Source organism: Pistacia vera, unplaced genomic scaffold (genome assembly GCF_008641045.1).
Source record: "Pistacia vera cultivar Batoury unplaced genomic scaffold, PisVer_v2 Contig7, whole genome shotgun sequence".
Classification (NCBI taxonomy): Eukaryota; Viridiplantae; Streptophyta; class Magnoliopsida; order Sapindales; family Anacardiaceae; genus Pistacia; species Pistacia vera.
Window position 1 is genome coordinate 554420 of NW_022196556.1, and position 16508 is coordinate 570927.

A 16508-nucleotide genomic window follows, 5' to 3' on the forward strand; every position below is an offset into this window, starting at 1 on the left:
TCATTAAATTAGGTTTTCATTTAAACTTTTCAAATACTGGTGTCAATTTGTTTTTGGACACAAATTACTATAGTTGTGGTTATATTTCAGATGGTTTTATTGTATTAGATGCTGATCATAATTATAGCAATGCATGTTTTTCCTTAATTACATCTTCCAATAATGATGATGTGAAAGTATGACATACAAGACTTGGCCATTTGGCCAACATCAAATGACTATACTAACAAGAGAAGGCTTGTTAGGAAACTTAAAAAAAAGTAGAATTGTCTACTTGTGAGCCTTGCTTAGCTGGAAAAACAGTAAGAAAACCATTTGGAAATATATTAGAACCTCTTTATAATGATACTTTACATAGAAATAACCTCTAAGTAGTCATAAAAATTTATGGTCCCAAACTGGACCAGTTATAAGTAAGAATAAATTTCACATTTTAATAACTTATAATTTTTCTAGGTACTTTCTTAAGGAACTTGTGTCTGTATAGTAATAATTATATGTATATTGCAAAAAATATATGCTATGTTACATTAAAGGTTTAATATGAAATAAAATATTTATCTATAGTTGTTTGAGACAATGATTTATGCTTTAGAGTTGTTATCACATCTTTTATCTTGTTGGTACGTAATAAGTCACTAGCATAGACACTTTCTTGTTGAAGCCAAAATATTTATAGCTTCTCAAGCAAGTTTAGAGCTTTTTGACATGAAACTTTTGGTATTCCCGTACTATCATCCTCAAAATTATCTCATTCCTCTTATTGTCTAATTCCAGTAATGATTTATTCTTTAGTTGCATACATGACTTATTGCTCATTTGGATGATTGTGGAAAATATTAATATCCATTTGATTAGTATAATAAAGTTGTCAAATTTGATCAATCAATTCATTTATACTAGTAATGCTAGAAATATTTTATATTTCACATAAGGTGGTTCATGTATTAATTTTATCCTATGGTTGTTTTGAAATAATTAAATTAACTGAAAGGCATGATGGTCATTTACCTTTGATGGTGAGGTTACTGTAGTTAATTAAATAACTGTAGTCCCTCAAAGCAAAGCGTGGAGATAATGAGATGCACACTTTATGGTTATAAGTTAGAACCATGGAAAAGAACATGTTAGACAACTAGTGAATCATTTTATTCATGTGATGAATGATATTAGAAATTGTTTAGGAGGGGTTTACTTTGGGAGGATTAATTTTAATGCTCTCAATTACCCACTCTTGCTAGTTTCCTTGTATTCTCATGGAAAAGATGGGAGGTATAAATGTTTCGACTCTCACTTGAAAGATTTCATCAAGGATATTTAAATTAGATGCTAAGAGAACACTAGCTGCTTCAATGGTGTTTCCACTCGTAGACACCCTAAGATGATAGAGAATCCATTGCCTAAGATCCATTATGACTAGTTAAGGACCATAGAGTAGTCACAGAGCATAGCTACTAATTCTTCTTGGTCTATAAGATTATATGATTTCAATTTTTTATATATTATAATGGAGCATTTGAATTTCTTTTGTAATATCTTGTTTTTTTTTTTTATGCAATGAAATTTGTTTTATTTATATCTAGATTATATTTAAATATCCATTGGAATGAGAATTGTATGTTCGTTGAGTACGAATTTAAGTTTTGTTAACTTTATAGGAATTCAATATTAGGAATTTTCTTCATTTACTAACAATGGTATCTGAGCTAGTTATAGAAACATGTCTAGGATTTTTTTTTAAAGATTGAGAGATTAAGAGGGAATAGACCCGGGAAGAAGAAGAATTCTAAAATCACTAGAAAAATGGCCGAAGACGGTTTTTTACAGAAGCAAAATCGAACTGAAAATTATCTAAGAAATTTTTTTCATAAAAAGGGGTCCTTATTCGGGTTATTTGACCCATGGAAGATAAAAGAAGGTACAACCCAATTCTCAGTCCAAATTAATTAAATAGGAACCCAACCCAATAAATTTTTTTAATTGAAAATAGCCCAAGCCGAATCCATAAAGAGTCAGCCAAATTGTCAAATGGACCAACCCAAAACTAGGTCAAAGTGGGTCATTGGTCAAATAGACCCGTCAAGATCCAATCGGGTCAAAACGACCTGGCCAATGTCCAACCGGAGCAGTCAACAGGTTAGTCAAACCAGGTCAACATAAAATTTTATTTTTGTCTCCTTCTCGCCTACAACTCGAACCTGGCACCTCCTACAGGACAACCCTACACTTAGCCCATTGAGCCAAAAGTTCCAATTAAGTATCTGCTCTCTATAAAAAAAAAAACACCAACTTAAGATTCTGATAGCGACACTTGAGGCAAGTTTTTTTTTATATTATTTATTTAACAGATAAATAATTATGTGTATGTCACATATATATTTATTTATTTGAAGAATAAATAAAAAAAATATTTATTCTTGTATTTGTTATAGGAATTGAATTCATGACGTTGATTAGAAGAACCCCAAAGACTATTAGGACAACCCATCAAAGAGAAAAGGTGGATAGCATACAATATGTAATGTCTCTTGTGTATAAAAAGGAACAAGGCCACAATCCTTTTCTAAATGTAAATTTGGGACTTACCTGTAACAGCTAGCTCAGTAGATGATAAGCCCAATTTTGTTACATTGATCAGCCACTTTGTGCCTTGCTTGTGATGTTTGCTTTGCCTTTTTAGGGGACCCTTCACAGAAGATCAAGGTAGGTCGACAGTGCAACCTATAAGAGATCCCACCAATAAGCTTCCTTACGAGTTTATTGGCCCGTTGAATCTCGCACATGTTAGACTCCTTGATCCGTGTTTCAAGACGGGTTGAATGGGGAGCTCACAGGTGTCGTAGCATGCCTTGGGGTGCATGCTGCCAACCACAATCGCGACGACAACGTTTCTGTAAGCGTGTCATTGGCCTAGGCTTTAAACTCAGAATCTCTTGAGTAATACATCCAAAAATTTCAAACGAACCACCAAACTACCTAGAGATAGTTGCCAATACCACTAGATTGATTGCTTGGTTAATATATCTTGTAAGAGGAAAAAAAATATTTCGGAAAACATTTTTCTGAATCTGAAGTGAAAGAAAGTATTCGAGTTTTTCTTATAAATAAAAATGTATCATTATTGTATCGAATTGGGGTTTGCGGTGGTGAAGGAACTAGTTCATATTAAAAAAAAAAAAAAAAAAAAATTAATTTATACACATATTAATCCTTCATATATATATATATCATTGATATTCATATAAAAATTATTTTAAATCTTTAAAATAAATTTCTGATTTCGTCACTGCTTTCGTAATCGTATAGCATGTTGAATGAAACTTTCTATAATGTGGAGACTGAAGCCTATTATTTAATTGGCCCCAGCGCTTCTGAGTTTTGAGAGCAACCTTATATTGTTCATGATATTGGGCTCTCCTGCAATCCTTGTGAAATTCCTATTTTGGGCTTTCTTGGGATTTTCAGAGCTGAGCCCATATAGCCCATTTCCCCTTATTACTCATATTGGACCTTTGGGAATAATAATCAAAGCCCACCAGTGTTGGTCCATGGCTTTCTAAGACATGAAGGGTTTTCAAATTTGAAAAATCCGTCTAAATCCATGCATTTATCGCATCAGATCGTTTACAGTATCAGGGTAACGTTACCCCTAGTGTTATAAAGGGAGTTACAAAGGACAAGGAGGGGCAATTGAAAAAATCATTAATTGTATAAAAGGGTTGGATTTAAAAATTTCTGTTAGGGTGGGCTAAAATAACAACTAATTGCACATTAATATTTATGTTAGGATAGACTAAAATTAAAAAAATTGTACATATTAATATTTTTAAAAAAAATTTGAGTATTGCATCCGCCTGATTGAATACATCTATATATATATATAAAAGGACATAAGATATATAGTATATTGATGATCATACAATATTTTTAGTAAAATTTATTTAATAAGGCACCATTGATTGCTCTTAATAATTGATAATCGAATCTTCGTTTTACACACCTAGAACAATTATAAATCCACCTCATTCTTGCTCCATCATACTCTATTGCTGTTAGTAACCTGGTGGACTCCTGGAATTTACCCAGGAATTGTATTAGGACTACCTAAGGCTCTTGGCTTATGGGTGGTTTTATTAGATGGAGTTTGAGTGGCTATTCATGGTGCATATCCAAATATAAGACACCATCCTATGTTTGGCAATGCAGCATAAGGCATTTGAACCTATGTTGGGTGCTGGATCAGTTTGGCAAAGGTTGTAAGAATGGGGTTATCCTGGGTTCAGGCTTGCTTAATCTGTGGAGAACAAATTTTATGTGCTGTAACATCGGTAGAAACAGTAAAGTTTGTGGAGGGAAAATCTGCAGTTTCCGAATGAGCGAGCTTGTTTTAGATGCATGGATAATCCTCGTTGTTGGAGTTGTCGACCATTAAACATTAATAGGTTACGCAAACGCATTCAGGGGTCCCGTTGATGGTTTGGGCTTTTTCCATAAAGAGTCGCTGAAGGATTTCCTTTAAGTTATTAATTTTTATTGGGTTTAGGCTTAGGAATAGTAATCTCTGTAATACTAGGTTTTAGTCTTTTAAACCTAATATATAAATATTATTTTCTCTTGTAATGAGCGATAGTAAACAATAAGGTAAATTCATTTATTGTAAACAAGAGAGGTGATATAGTATTAAAATAATATTGCTTATGTTGAATGTAACCTATTAATTAGATGAATCAAAGTAAATCGCGTATTTTTTTTTCTTTACTATTTGTGTTTGTGTGTTTTCTATTTATTTTGTTCTTCGCGTATCTCTATTTCGTTCAATTCTTTTTTGGGCCTGTTTTCCTTGGTTTGTGGTTCTACTGCTGCCCTTTGGACCCGTGGAGTTAGCTTTTTTGCTTTGTGTTTTGTTTGGGGCAGGGTCCCTTGTGCTTTCGGCCTTTTGAGCCTTTGTTTCTTTGCTTCTTTGTGTGACCCCTTGGGGTTGTCCAAGGTGCTTTGCTTTTGGGGCTTTCACTTCTTTGGCTGTATTTTAATCATACCTCTATTTTTAAAACGTCTATTTTTCATTGTTATAAGTTTATGAATTAATGTTACGTTCACATCTACTTCCAATGGTCCCAATTCCTCATAAATTGTTTAGGGGAGCACATTTCATTGAGTCCAAATTCATTGTAAAACATACAATATGTAATGTCTCTTGTGTATAAAAAGGAACAAGGCCACCAATCCTTTTCTTAAATGTAAATTTGGGACTTACCTGTAACAGCTAGCTCAGTAGATGATAAGCCCAATTTTGTTACATTGATCAGCCACTTTGTGCCTTGCCTTGTGATGTTTGCTTTGCCTTTTTAGTGGGATAATATTAGGAATTTTCTTCATTTACTAACAATGGTATTTGAGCTAGTTATAGAAACATGTCTAGGATTTTTTTCAAAGATTGAGAGGTTAAGAGGGAATAGACCCAGGAAGAAGAAGAATTCTAAAATCACCAAAAAAATGGCCGAAGACGGTTTTTTACAGAAGCAAAATCGAACTAAAAATTATCTAAGAAATTTTTTTCAGAAAAAGGGGTCCTTATTCGGGTTATTTGACCCATGGAAGATAAAAGGAGGTACAACCCAATTCTCAGTCCAAATTAATTAAACAGGAACCCAACCCAGTAAATTTTTTTAATTGAAAATAGCCCAAGCCGAATCCATAAAGAGTCAGCCAAATTGTCAAATGGACCGACCCAAAACTAGGTCAAAGTGGGTCATTGGTCAAATAGACCCGTCAAGATCCAACCGGGTCAAAACGACCTGGCCAATGTCCAACCGGAGCAGTCAACAGGTTAGTCAAACCAGGTCAACATAAAATTTTATTTTTGTCTCCTCGCCTGCAGCTCGAACCTGGCACCTCCTACAGGACAATCCTACACTTAGCCCATTGAGCCAAAAGCTCCAATTAAGTATCTGCTCTCTATAAAAAAAAAAAAACAGCAACTTAAGATTCTGATAGCGACACTTGAGGCAAGTTTTTTTTATATTATTTATTTAACAGATAAATAATTATGTGTATGTCACATATATATTTATTTATTTGAAGAATAAATAAAAAATATTTATTCTTGTATTTGTTATAGGAATTGAATTCATGACGTTGATTAGAAGAACCCCAAAGACTATTAGGACAACCCATCAAAGAGAAAAGGTGGATAGGATGAAGAGGACACTTTATGGTTATAAGTTAGAACCAAATGGAAAAGAAAATGAGTTAGTACAACTAGTGAATCATTTTATTCATGTTAATGAAATGATATTAGAAATTGTTTAGGAAGGGGGTTTACTTTGGGAGGATATAAAGGTTAATGCTCTCAAAACAACTCTCAATTACCCAAGTCTTGTTGGTTTCCTTGATATTCTATGGAAAAAGATGGAGTGTAAATGTTATTGACTCTCACTTGAAGATTTCATCAAGGAATATTTAAATTGGGGTGCTAAGAGAACAACTAATGCTTCAATTGGTGTTTTCACTTGTAAAGGACACCATAAGATGATAGGAAATCCATTGCCTAAGATCCATTATGAGCTAGTTAAGGACCATAGAGATAGGCTACATAAGTCATTCTTGGTCCATATAATGGAGTATAGGATTTAATTTTTTATTATTAATAATGGAGCATTTGAATTTCTTTTGTAAATATCCTAGTTAGTAAATACGGGTACGGCAAAAAAAGGTATGAGAATTTTATGGGTATAATACGGCAAATGGTGAAAAGTACGTTTATAAAAATTCGGCCATAAAATTCGGATACGAAAAAAATACGGTACGAGTATATACGGGTTTAGTACGGTACATTGTCAATCATACGTTTTGAAAAATACGGCAATATCAATCTTTGTTTTAACACTTTTATGGATTACCTAGTTAAAATCAATATAGCATTTCAAATGCAAAGTATTCAATTAACTAATAACACAAATATACATTATATAACTGATATTCAAATTATAGTCTCCAGACTCAAACACAATATTTAGCCATGATTCTTTACTAATTTAAAACTTGATAAGTTTGATATTAAATGCAACCAATTTTAATTTCCCATTAATCCATTAAATTATATTAAATCAAGAACTAAAATTGTCTCACAAATCTATATAAAAGATTAGTGTTATAATGCAACCTGAAATATAAGATTGATCAATAAATAAAATAATTTCATAAAAGGATTTGTTAATCACTTATTCACACCAGCACCCACCGACTCACTCCCACTGTCTCACACTAGACAGCCAAAGCTACAAATCGTCATCAGCTCCTCCCACTTCCACAAAGCCCAACCACCTCATGGACCCTCACCCCTTCCTTCCCAACGCCTCCACCTTCCAGCGAATCCCTAGTGGCCACCCAACCTACCTTCCTTTCCAAAATAACACTTTAAACTAAAATCATCAGCCACCGAAATCATCAGCCACCAGCACCCACCGACTCACTCTCACTGTCTCACACCACATAGCTACCGCAAAGCCGCAAATCGTCATCAGCTCTTCCCACTTCCGCAAAGCCCAACCACCTCATGGACCCTGACCCCTTCCTTCCCAGCGCCTCCACCTTCCAGCGAATCCCCAGTGGCCACCCAGCCTACTTTCCTTTCCAAAATAACACTTTAAACTAAAATCATTAGCCACCGAAATCAGAATCAACAAATGAAAAAAAGTATGAAAGAAATCCTGAAATTCAATAGCGGGGATGAAAATCATTGGGGGCTGTACTTGGTGAGGGGCTACGCTGGAAGTGGAGACGCGTGAGATGGTGGTTAATTCGCGAATAATCTCTTCCCTTGCCCACTAATTTCTTATTCCCCCACCAAAACGACATCGTTTCAATCAGTTTTTTTGGCTTTTGCAATAATTCACGAATTATACGGATGTTCCAATAATTCGCGAATTATACGGATGTTCCAATAATTCGCAAATAATTCGGCGATCATTTAAAAAGTACGTAAATATGCGTTTTATACACGAATTTACTAACTAGGGTAAATATTAGTTCTTGTTTTATGCACTGAAATTTGTTTTATTTATATATCTAGAATTATATTTAAATCATCATTGGAATGAGAATTGTATGTTCGTTGAGTATGAATTTAAGTTTTTGTAACTTTATAAGAATTCCTTACGCAATTAATTATATTAATGATGATTAAATATTAGTATTTTAGATGATGATTGTTGACAAAAAGAGAAAAATTGATTCTAAATCTAATATGAGATTATTGTTGATATAATTAATTGATGTTAAGGAAACATATGTATGTTCTAAGCATTGAATGGCGTGCATAATTTTACGTGTATCTGTGTTTTTTTTTAAGAAATGACATTTGCATCTAAGAACATAATTACCAAACTTAATAAAGGGGAAAAACTAAATGGTGACAATCATGAGGTCTGGAGCATGAAAATCCAATATGTCTTAGAAGAACGAGGGGTTTTTGAAGCTCTTACCATGACTATGGAAGAGCTTGAAGAAGGAGCCACAACTTAACATAGAAGAGACTGGTGCAGCTTATGACATCTGGAAGAAAAAAAAATTCTACTACTCGCATCACTTTGTTGAGTAGCATGAACAATGATTTCATGAAAAAATACCTAGAGTATGAATTAGCAAAGGACATGTGGTCCGCCTTACTGAAGAGTTTGGTGGAATGTCAGTAGCAAAACTTTGGTCACTTATAATCAAGTTTGACACATAAAAGAAAAAATCTGAACATACTATGAGGCAACACTTAAGGTACATGTCAAACATGATTAGTGAGTTGAGAGATGCATGTCATATCCTAACTAATGAACAATAGGTTCAAGCTGTCATAAGATTATTGCCTCAAAATTGGGAATACATGACCCATAATGAGGGCATAAAAAATTTAAAAGATGCCACATGACATTTAAAACTAGAAGAAGATCGCCTTAATGCTAGTAAGGCAAATACTAATGTATATATGACTGGCTCTCGTTCACATGGTAGAAAGAGATTTAAGCATAAATTCCAAGTTGAACCCCAAAGAAGGGGCAACAAAGATAAGGCTCAAGGAAAGGAAAAAAAGTTTTATAAACATGGAAAAGGAAAGAATCTTGTCAAAAAGAAAATCATGGCAAAGGTGAAATACTATAACTTTGGCGAAAAGGGACATTTTGCTCGCAATTATAGCAAGCCCAACAAGGTAAATTACTTGTTTGCATAAGTAAGTTCTATAAATGTTTCCAGCTCTATTTTTCTAACTAAACCTTATCCTTTGTGGGCTGTAGATTCAGCAGCCACAGACCATATAATGAAAGACAAGATGCTTTCATAGAGTTTCGATAAATAGCACAGGAAACAAAGTGGATATATATATGTAACAATTCAAGAGTGGAAGTTAAGGGGATCGACACAGGCAAGTTGATCATGCATGAAGGTTGAGTCCTATACCTACATGACATGTTATATGATAAGAGCTTGAATGTTTATATTTTGTTAATGATTTAATTGGTTTATTTATGGAAAATTGTGTTTAAAGTGTGGAATTTGGATTATTTCTTTCATAAATACCATTTATGGGATCACGAGTGTTGAGTGTTTTCAGGCTCAAACAGGTTGTTGAAGGGAAAAGAATGATGTCGATAGGATTCACGATGCTTAGGAACAAACGGCACAAGAATCAGGGTTGAAATGAGGGAGTTGTGGTACATCGAAGGTGTTACGGAAAATCTGGAAATTCTTCATCATGAGTATGCCTCGATGTTTCTGTCATAACTTGAGCTGTAGAAGTCAGAATTTTTGACGATTTTAGTGGCGTTGGAAAGCTTATTCAGAGAGCTACAATGTTCATGTTTATGACTTCATCTAATTCTGAAGTTTACAGATGCTTTGGACAAAAGGAACGATCGCCGTGGCGACCATTCTTACCGCCGCGGCGATGGGTCACGGGTTTGTGTTAATGCATTACCCTAATCCGAATCTGAATGGGTTAAGTTTTCTAATCTTTTTCCTAAGCACGACCAAGAACCCCAGGGATATAAAAGAGAGTTTTTAAGAAATTAAAGGGGACTTTTGGAGGAGGAAGAAGACGGCTACTAAGTTAGAGATCGGGATCCGGAGAGCTCTCGTTCACTGATTAGAGAAGTTTTTATCTTTTTCTTTCTTGAACTGATGTTGTTGAATAGAATGATGGATTTTGTTATTTTCATTATGAACTAATTTTCTTTTCTAGGGCTAAGATGTAGCCCGATTTATGAATATGTGTTAACTTGGATTGTTGTTAATTCTTATTGAGCTTTTAATTCTAAGTTTTATTATTGTGCATAATGCTTTCAATTCTTAAGGGCCCAAGAGTTGAATGATATCATGGGTTAGGTTGAGATCGAGTGATGAAACCTGATTTGTCTTAGGTAATAAAACCATAGATTGAGGGAACGCTAGAGATAGGTTACCGCGATCTGTGAGGCTCCGGTAAATTCCATAGAGCTTAATGATCTCTTAGCTCCTAAATCCAACTTAGAGATATCTTGGGTTGTTGCTTAAGGGTTAATTTGCTAATTACTCGAGATAAAGTTAGTGGAATAATAGGGGATTTGGCTTTTAGAATACGCTTGATTAGGTTAACAATAGATGTCAACGCATAGGATTAAATTGGTGTGAAATTTATGCCCTAGGTTTAGTCATATTGATTTTCACTTCAAAGTGTTTTCAAATTTTGCCTTTATTTAGTACTCAGCTTTTAGTTTATTTACTTTTTCATTAAATTCATTCTTAAACTTCAGTTTAATCAAATAACAATAGAATATAATAGTTTGGTACTCGATAGGTATTTCCCTTGGGATTCGACACTCCTTTACTCGAGTTTTACTACTTGCACGATTTCGTACACTTGTGAATAGCATGTCATTATATGCACCTGATATTCGTCAAAATTTGATTTTCGTGTTAGAACTCATTAAATTAGGTTTTAATTTAAACTTTTCAAGTACTGGTGTCAATTTGTTTTTGGACACAAATTACTATAGCTGTGGTTATATTTCAGATGGTTTTATTGTATTAGATGTTGATCATAATTATAACAATGCATGTTTTTCCTTAATTACATCTTCCAATAATGATAATGTGAAAATATGACATACAAGACTTGGCAATTTGGCCAACATCAAATGACTATACTAGCAAGAGAAGACTTGTTAGGAAACTTAAAAAAATGTGTAGAATTGTCTACTTGTGAGCCTTGCTTAGCTGGAAAAACAGTAAGAAAACCATTTGGAAATATATTAGAACCTCTTTATAATGATACTTTACATAGAAATAACCTCTAAGTAGTCATAAAAATTTATGGTCCCAACCTGGACCAGTTATAAGTAAGAATAAATTTCACATTGTAATAAGTTATAATTTTTCTAGGTATTTTATTAAGGAACTTGTGTCTGTATAGTAATAATTATATGTATATTGCAAAAAATATATACTATGTTACATTAAAGGTTTAATATGAAATAAAATATTTATCTAAAGTTATTTGGGACAATGATTTATGCTTTAGAGTTGTTATCACATCTTTTATCTTGTTGGTACGTAATAAGTCACTAGCATAGACACTTTCTTGTTGAAGCCAAAATATTTATAGCTTCTCAAGCAAGTTTATAGCTTTTTGGCACGAAACTTTTGGTATTCCCATACTGTCATCCTCAAAATTATCTCCTTCCTCTTATTGTCTAATTCCAGTAATGATTTATTCTTTAGTTGCATACACGACTTATTGCTCATTTGGATGATTGAGGAAAACATTAATATCCATTTGATTAGTATAATAAAGTTGTCAAATTTGATCAATCAATTCATTTGTACTAGTAATGCTCGAAATATTTTATATTTCACATAAGGTGGTTCATGTATTAATTTTATCCTATGGTTGTTTTGAAATAATTAAATTAACTGAAAGAAATGATGGTCATTTACCTTTGATGGTGAGGTTACTGTAGTTAATTAAATAACTGCAGTTTGAGAGTTATTAAAATTGCCATATAAAAGAGGTATTCTCTCTCTATTCCCAAATTAATTCATTACGTATATTTTTCTTTTTCCATCAAAAGAAGAAATTGATAGTAAGGGAATAAAGGGAGAGATATACAATGCCTTCTTTCACAATCTCATAAAAGATTACTCATGGATTCAGGTATGTTTTATTGTTTTTATAAATAGTGAAAGTGCATCAAAGTTTCAGATCTTGGGATTTAAGATTATGCAATTTTAGGGCATAGAAATATGATTATATTATTGATTCTTTGCCGTTGATGGAATTGATAAAATTGCTATTAAGTTTTTTTACATGTGGTATCAGAGCATTAGATTTAGAAACTGATGTATTTTCCATTAAGTTGTTTTTTAAATATATTAGGGTTCTTATGGGATGAAGAAATTGAATTGGGTTTGGAAATTGACAAATATAAAGAGCTGTTAAATTTGATTGGGTTTTGTAAATTTGATTAAGTTTGTGAATCTATTAAGTGGCTGGAAAGTTGGCAAAAATTAGATTTTCTCATGATGAAATGTGATTTTCTAGATTAGTTTTTTCAATAAAAATTTCCAAAAATTTGGATTCCAATTTTTTTCTAGAAATTCGAGTCAAATATTGACTCATATGTTGATCAATCACATTTTTCCTTTAAAGCCTATTTGTTTTAATTTATATAAACCCAAATAAAAGAAGCCCAAGCCATATTTTTAAGTGAGCCCAATTCAAACCCAAACCCATTAAGAAAATTCTAACACAAACCCATTAAGAATAACCCATAAAGAAGCCCAACCCATTTAGTCAAATAGGTAAACCCGATCCAATCAGTGATTCAGATCGATAAACAGGTCAAATTGCTCTAAACCATTGACTAAACCGATCAATCGTCAAAGTTAACGATCAACCGTTAGCGGTCAATTGTCAAAGTTAGCGATCAACTGTCAAAGTTAATGGTCAATGGGTTAAATTGACCCAATTTTGACCTTAGATAATATTATAGTTATTATTTAAGTTTGATATTATATTATGTATAATTTGTTAGTCACCAAAGTGGCCACATTAGAATGGTTATCCCATAGATATCAAACTTACTCATGATCGTTAAATGCTTTAAAGAGATGACATAACGTAGTTGACATGAGTAATTTAAAATTCATAAATTATAAGATAGTTAAGGATCGCTTAAAGGTAGATTAGTCAATTCTATAATTATGAACATAATTGTAGTTAATTAATATACTTGACTATGTGTGTTTAGTATATCCAAAGATAACAAACATATCTAATGAAAGTACATTTGATTACAAATTAAGAAAATAATATCAATTAAGTTTAATTATCGTATATTGTTATATCTCCTAAATGAGATTTCAATATTCATTTATGTTTTAATAATAATAAATTCTAATATATGAACCTAAAATTATGTATTATTTATAAATAAATTCTAATGTCTGTTGTATAATCCATAAATTTGGCCCGAGTATACCGCTCATTGTCATGAAAATCTTAATCTCCCCAATGGAGTTGTACATCTATCCAGTATTTATTGCTTGCTTTCTGGTCAAACATATCCTTTGACTCGGCGACAAGACTAGGCTTTGACATTGGCCATCGATGAGCAGCAAATGGGAGAATATATGCACAAGAGCTGTTCATTTTGTAACTCTTCCTTGAATGGATTGTTTCTTTCTGCACAGTTTCAATTTCCAAAGCATCCAACTCCTGATCCAAGACCCCACAGAGATCCATCACCACACTCTCATGAATCTTATGCCACAAATGAGCACGGAAGATATGAATCAGAGATATCTTCAAGGTAGGAATCTTCCCATGCATGAAAATTCCAGTTAAATCCAACTGCACTTGGAAACCCACATAGACATTGGCCCTATTTATCGTAGGAGACCACCAGAGAGTGAATCGACGGTTAGGAATTTGGTTCAGACCAGATCTCTGTGCATTAGCAAGCTTCTTATATTTCATCGATTCCTCAAAACCTGATGCCTTTTCCCATGCTAATGGATGTACGTCCGCATATAATGGATACATGTCCATACTTGGAATAATATGCCGTAAGGTAAGGACGGTCATCCATAACTGATGAATGAACATCCTTGCATCTTAGTATTTTATTTCAAGTATAGACGAGCGTCCATTGTATGTGGATGCCCGTCTATTATTTAGGGACAGTTATCCATAACATATGAACAGTCGTTCATTATTTTTGTTAATGTGTTTTTTTCATTTACAGATGAAGGAGCGTCCATGTTATGTGGACTCCCGTCCATAGTAAATGGACTCCCGTCCATATAATATGGATGGGAGTCCATCCTAAGTGAACGAGTTCACTCACAAAATATTTGATAAATTTATACGTGGCTGGTCTGAGTCACGAGACACGTAATTCGGTAAAAAAATTTGGTATATAGTCCCGGTGTCTGTAGCATTATTGTTACATTTTTAGGCTAGTTTTTAATTAACAACCTCAATTAGGGTTAAACAATATAATTTCTCAAAAGTTTTTTTTATAAATTAGTTATGAATATACATTTATGTTTTAATAATAATAAATTATTTTCAATATAATGTTCATTTGTTGGAGACAGAGTTATTTGAAGTTGAAATGTTAGAAAAGTCTTTTAATTTTTATTTGTGTTGAAATGGACAAAACCAGTTAGCAAAATTTTGCTCTCACAAAAACTTGAAAGACTATGAACATGTTGAAAATTTTTATTTATTAGAAGAAAAAGATAAACATTCAAGTTTTTCCCATTTGTATGAATATATGAATTATAAAATAAGAATCACAAGTGCGTTTGTCACATTATTTCTACCTATATTTCCGAATATTATTTGGGACATTATTTGAGAAATATTAGTATATTTTTTAATTATTTTTAGACCCCTTAAGTTTATTAATTTCATAAATACCCCTAGAAAAAAGTTTAAAAATTAACAAAAACACCCCCTAAACCCATACTTGCCAGATTCCGACAATCACGGTCGGTGGTAGCCGGAATCTGTCACAACAGCCCACACCACGACTGAAATTGGCCGGTAATTCACCGATTTAGCCATCGCTAAATGGCCATCGTTGACCGAGAACGACAACCATATTTTTGGCTGTCGCTAACGGCTAAAGATGGACTTTCGCGGCCGTCGACGGCCAGATCTAGCCGTAGATCTAGCTTTTTCTGACCAGATTCGTGGTGGATCTGGTCGAAAAAGGTCATATCCATGTCCTACCCGACAGATTCGACCGGTCTCTATCATAACGCAATTTTTCGGTAAGATTCCGATGGTGGTGGCTGGAATCTGGCACTGCGGGTGGTGGCNAAATTCACTAAATAATACTCTATATATATATATATTTGCCACAAAATGATTGAGGGCTGGCAATGGCACCAAAACCATCCCCACACTTTGCCCTCCTTGTCGCTCACGCAAAACATGACATGTTCCTATATTATAATTAGTAGGCGAATATTTGCATTATAATAAGCATTGTTTCCCCTTTTTCGTAAGATGCAGTTCAATGTGATAGTATAACTGACCTATTATTTTCAAAGTCATTCCTCTAAGGTACAATAACAATATCATTGTGGTTAATTTAAACACAACGCGAATGGCAACTTGAGTTAAATACGAACTGAAACAAAAAGAGAAATTTGTGTCATATAATCTTCAAGAGTAGTACTTTTCTTTTCCCTTTAATTTAATTTAATAATGTGCACGTTCATGATATATATATAACCTTGCTAATGTTTGGCTCTGTTTCCTCTGTTTTGTCAATGATCATTAGTTAATCTCTGTCAGTTACTATTTCATTGAGGTGATAAACGTTTCTCAACTTAATATCTAAGTTGAAAAGGATTTTTACTTATGATGCCTAAAAAAATCCATACCTAGGTGCCAGACGTCGACAACTTGTTTGGAACATTTTCTTGCCCTTTGGAAACGATTTTTGAATATGATATATGAAGAGGACTTACACTAGCTGCCATGGTGACTTGTAGAAAGAAGCTGAGTTAACTGACTATAGCTTGATTGCTTGTCCAGGGAAACAAATGAGAACCACCGAACACCTCCTGAAGAGATAAGAGAAAATTCTTCTCGAAAAAACCGAGTCAACAGTCATTCTACTTTTCTCACTGCTAAAGACTGTTTGTTCATCGAGAGCCATAAACTAGACTTACTACCCATCTCGTACTATTATACTGCTAGCGAATGAAAGTCTGGGTAAGTTTATAAGTCTTGGTCTTCTCAATATAGAAGACGTATGAGAACAGTAGCGTGAGCCCAAATATTAATTAATAAAAATAATAATTTTCAAATTTCCTTGACCCTTTCAAATTTAATTATTATATATTTGAATAATGTTAAAATTCATGGTATATATTTAAAATGAGGAGAGGATGAACATTGAAGTAGTAATCAGACTCTTCAAAAATTAGAATAACATTTCTAGCAAATATGGTAACAGCAAAAG

The 16508-nt window shown here is 33.3% G+C and overlaps 1 protein-coding gene across 1 annotated transcript; it reads right to left on the bottom strand.

The window, feature by feature from the left end:
• Positions 1-13525: 13525 nt before the first annotated feature.
• Positions 13526-14074, bottom strand: LOC116114065 (pre-mRNA-processing-splicing factor 8A-like). Its single transcript, XM_031400219.1, has one exon. It carries the CDS (start codon positions 14072-14074, stop codon positions 13526-13528), a length of 549 nt encoding a protein of 182 aa, XP_031256079.1.
• Between the last annotated feature and the right edge of the window lie 2434 nt (positions 14075-16508).